General features: G+C 48.0%; 1 protein-coding gene across 1 annotated transcript; it reads left to right on the top strand.

The window, feature by feature from the left end:
• Positions 1-1,097: 1,097 nt before the first annotated feature.
• On the top strand, positions 1,098-1,687 carry LOC138071054 (histone H2B-like). Its single transcript, XM_068962478.1, has 2 exons — positions 1,098-1,345; positions 1,438-1,687. The coding sequence occupies exons 1-2, from the start codon at positions 1,098-1,100 to the stop codon at positions 1,685-1,687; spliced, it is 498 nt and encodes a 165-aa protein (XP_068818579.1).
• The last annotated feature ends 1,914 nt before the right edge of the window (positions 1,688-3,601 follow it).

Raw genomic sequence — 3,601 nt, 5'->3', positions numbered from 1 at the left:
TTTAAAATTGTCTGTTTTAGTTGTGTAGAAAATGCCCTGGTATTTTGATAGCAATTGCACTGAGTGTGTGGATTGCCTTGGATAGCATGTTTATTTTAACAATATCAATTCTTCCAATCCATAAACAAGGTAAACTTTTCCCTCTGTTTGTATCTTCACTTTCTTTGATCAGGGTCTTATTTTTTCTAAGTACAGGACTTTCACCACCTTAGGTATGTTTATTTCTAGGTGTTTTATTTCTCTCTTTCTGTATTCATTTTCTCTCACCCTGGTGGCTTCTCAGCAATAAGAGTGATCATTTTTTGAGAAATAACCACTATAAACCATTAATCAATTCCAGTATGTGTGGTATTTGGGGGACCTAAATAATGTTTAAGAAAATAATTTATAATTTGAAAAATGTTACATATTTTTAGTGTGTAAGTGTAAAGTATTCCTATTTCTGTTTGTGTTCTGTATTTGGAGAATGGGATTTTGTCATTCTCTTCATACTGATCATTGGTTTTGGTAAATTCTGGAGATAATAGCTGTTCATTTAACTCCTATGATTTTCAGGAGCACTCTGCTGGGGAAGCCAGGACATTCTGCTCATGCCACTGTAGGTCAATCAGGAGAAGATTCTGTGTTGGAGTAAAATGTCCACCAAGTGACCTGAGTCACTCTGACGCCTGAAAGAGCTGGAGTTATGGAGGTCTGTCATACTCTCTCAGGAAGCTCTAACTGATTATTTCATTTTTCATCTTAGGTGACTTTCACTGAGTTTGGCTGAAAGTGAAAGTGCAGTCGCTCCGCCGTGCCCAACTCTTTGCGACCCCATGGACACCAGGCTCCTCCGTCCATGGGATTTTCCAGGCAGGAATACTTGAGTGGGTTGCTATTTCCTTCTCCATGGAATCTTCCTGACCCAGGGATTGAACCCACATCTCCCACATTGTAGACAGACACTTTACAGTCAGAGCCACCAGGGGAGTTTGGCTGACTAGGGGTTAAATGTGGGGGAGGGGCGCAGCAGGAAATGGGGGGGGGGTGCGACGTCTGGTGTCACGTGACATGGGCTGCCATAGTAACAGGCCTCCCTGCCTTGAATCCAATCAGATATGGACAGTGTCTGTGACGTCAGGGAAAGCAGGGCCTATAAATTCGGCCAACGGCCTTCAACGCCCTCACTGTTCTTCCGGCTGAGCTGGGGGAGTGGTGTCGCTGCCATGTCTGAACCAACCCCTAACAACTCTGAGGAAGACGTGATCACCAAAGAAATGGGCACCTCTGAAACTGAGCCCTCTGATACGGAGATGGCGAAAGCAGGGGCCTCCAATCAGACCTGTGTGATGCCGAACCAAAAAAGGCAAAGAAGACACCTAAGGGCCACCGTTGCCGTTGCCGACGCCGCCGCTGCCATCAGGGCAATTTCTCAAGCTTTGCTACCTATTTCCCTAGGGTGCTGAAGCAAGTACATACAGGCCTGAGTCTTTCCCGTGAGTCCGTGAACATCTTGGATTCGTTTGTGAAAGATATGTTCGAGCGGATTGCCGAAGAGGCTGGGCGCCTGGCCCACTGCAACAGGCGCTGCACCATGATGACCGAAGACATCCAGACAGCTGTGCGTCTTCTGTTGCCTGGGGAGCTCGGCAAGTATGCCACATCCGAGGCCACCAAGACGGTCATCAGATACCGCACCAGCAGATGAACTGCCCCAGGACTCTCTGACCATCGCAAACCAGACTTAAGGGTTCTCCCCTTAGGCCCTACATTTAATCTTTAAAACATTTCTACCCCAAAGAAAACATTAAAAACCTCATTAACTGCTGCAATATGTGTCGGTTGTGTCGTTTGTTCAATGGAAAATCGTGTACTTTTTTCTTAACGTATTGCAACTCGTCACTTTCCTAAATGGTAATTCTATTCGTGGTTTCTCGGTGACTTGAGGGATCTTTATGGTCAAAATTCTTTCTATTTTTATTCTCCCATCTATATTTAGGTCTCATCCAGAGGTTTTTATATGGGGTATAGCAACCGATAAAGAAGAGTGTGGTCTTCTCAGGCGGCTCATCAGTAAAGGATCCGCCTGCAATGCAGGAGTCGCAGGAGAGGCAAGTTCCATCCCTGGGTCATAAAGATCCCAGGAAGAGGGCATGGCAACACTCTCCAGTATTCTTGCCTGGAGAAGCCATGGAGAGAGGACCCTGGTGGGCCACAGTCCTCAGGGTCTGCAAAGAGTCGAGCACCACTGAAGCAAGGTAGCACGCAGGCTCACAAACAGCAGTGTGTGTGTGAGTGTGTGTGTGTGTGTATGTCTATGCGCGCATCATAAAGATCGCCGGAGGAGGGCATGGTAACCTTCTCCAATATACTTTCCTGAAGAATCCCATGGAGAGAGGAGCCTGCTGGGCTACAGTCCATAGGGTCTGCAGAGTTGAGCACCACTGAAGCAAGGTAGCTCGCAGGCTCACAAAGAGCAGTGTCTGTGTGAGTGTGTGTGTGTGTCTTTGTGTGTGTGTGCGTGCGTCATAAAGATCCCCGGAGGAGGGCATGGTAACCCTCTCCTGTATTATTTCCTGGAGAAACCCATGGAAAAAGGAGCCAGGTGGGCTAGGGCCATAGGGTCTGCAAAGAGTCGAGGACCACTGAAGCAAGGGAGCACGCAACTCACTAAAAGCAGTGTGCGTGTGTGTGTGTGTGTGAGTGTGTGAGTGTGTGGGTGTGTGCACATCATAAAGATCATCGGAGGAGGGCTTGGTAACCGTCTTCAGTATACTTTCCTAAAGAATCCCATGGAGAGAGGAGCCTGCTGAGCTACAGTCCATAGGCTCTGCAAACAGTGGAGCACAACTGAAGCAGAGCAGTGTGTGTGTGTGTGAGTGTGTGTGCATCATAAAGATTCCCGGAGGAAGGCATGGAAAACCTCTCCAATATTCTTTCCTGGAGAATCCCATGGAGAGAGGTGCCTGGTGGGCTACAGTGCACACCACTGAAGCAAGGTAGAACGCAGGCTCACAAAGAACAGTGAGTGTGTGTGAGTGTGTGTGTTTGCGTGTGTGTGTGTGCACGAGTCATAAAGATCCCAGGAGGAAGGCACGGTAACCCTCTCCAGTATTCTTTCCTGGAGAATCCCATGGAGAGAGGAGCCTGGTAGGCTACAGTCCATAGGATCTGCAGAGTCGAGCACCACTGAAGCAAGGTAGCACGCAAGCTCACAAAGAGCAGTGTGTGTGTGTGAGTGTTTGTGTATGTGTGTGTGAGTCTGTGTGAGTGCGTTATAAATATCCCCAGAAGAGGGCATGGTAACCATCTCCAGATTTATGTCCAGAAGAAACCCATGGAGAGAGGAGCCTGGTGGGCTAGGGCCATAGGGTCTGCAAAGAGTTGAGCACCACTGAAGTAAGGGAGCATGCTGGCTCACTAAGAGCAGTGTGTGTGTGTGTGTGTGTGTGTGTGTGTGTGTATGTGTGTGTGTGAGTGTGTGTGTGTGTGTCTGTGTGAGTGTGTCATAAAGATCCCGGGAGGAGGGCATGGTAACCCTCTCCAGTATTCTTTCCTGGAGAATACCATGGAGAGAGGAGCCTAGTGGGAATAGTCCATAGGGTATGCAAAGAGTCGACCA

This window comes from Capricornis sumatraensis, chromosome X (assembly GCF_032405125.1).
Source record: "Capricornis sumatraensis isolate serow.1 chromosome X, serow.2, whole genome shotgun sequence".
In the NCBI taxonomy this organism is placed as follows: Eukaryota; Metazoa; Chordata; class Mammalia; order Artiodactyla; family Bovidae; genus Capricornis; species Capricornis sumatraensis.
This window is presented reverse-complemented; position numbering and strand designations above follow the sequence as displayed.

Excerpts from the sequence above, each read along its gene's own strand:
- LOC138071054 (XM_068962478.1), top strand. The coding sequence starts at position 1,098 with ATGGACAGTGTCTGTGACGTCAGGGAAAGCAGGGCCTATAAATTCGGC. Across the intron at positions 1,346-1,437 it reads GTGATGCCGAACCAAAAAAG|GGTGCTGAAGCAAGTACATA; the intron begins GCAAAGAAGACA and ends CTATTTCCCTAG.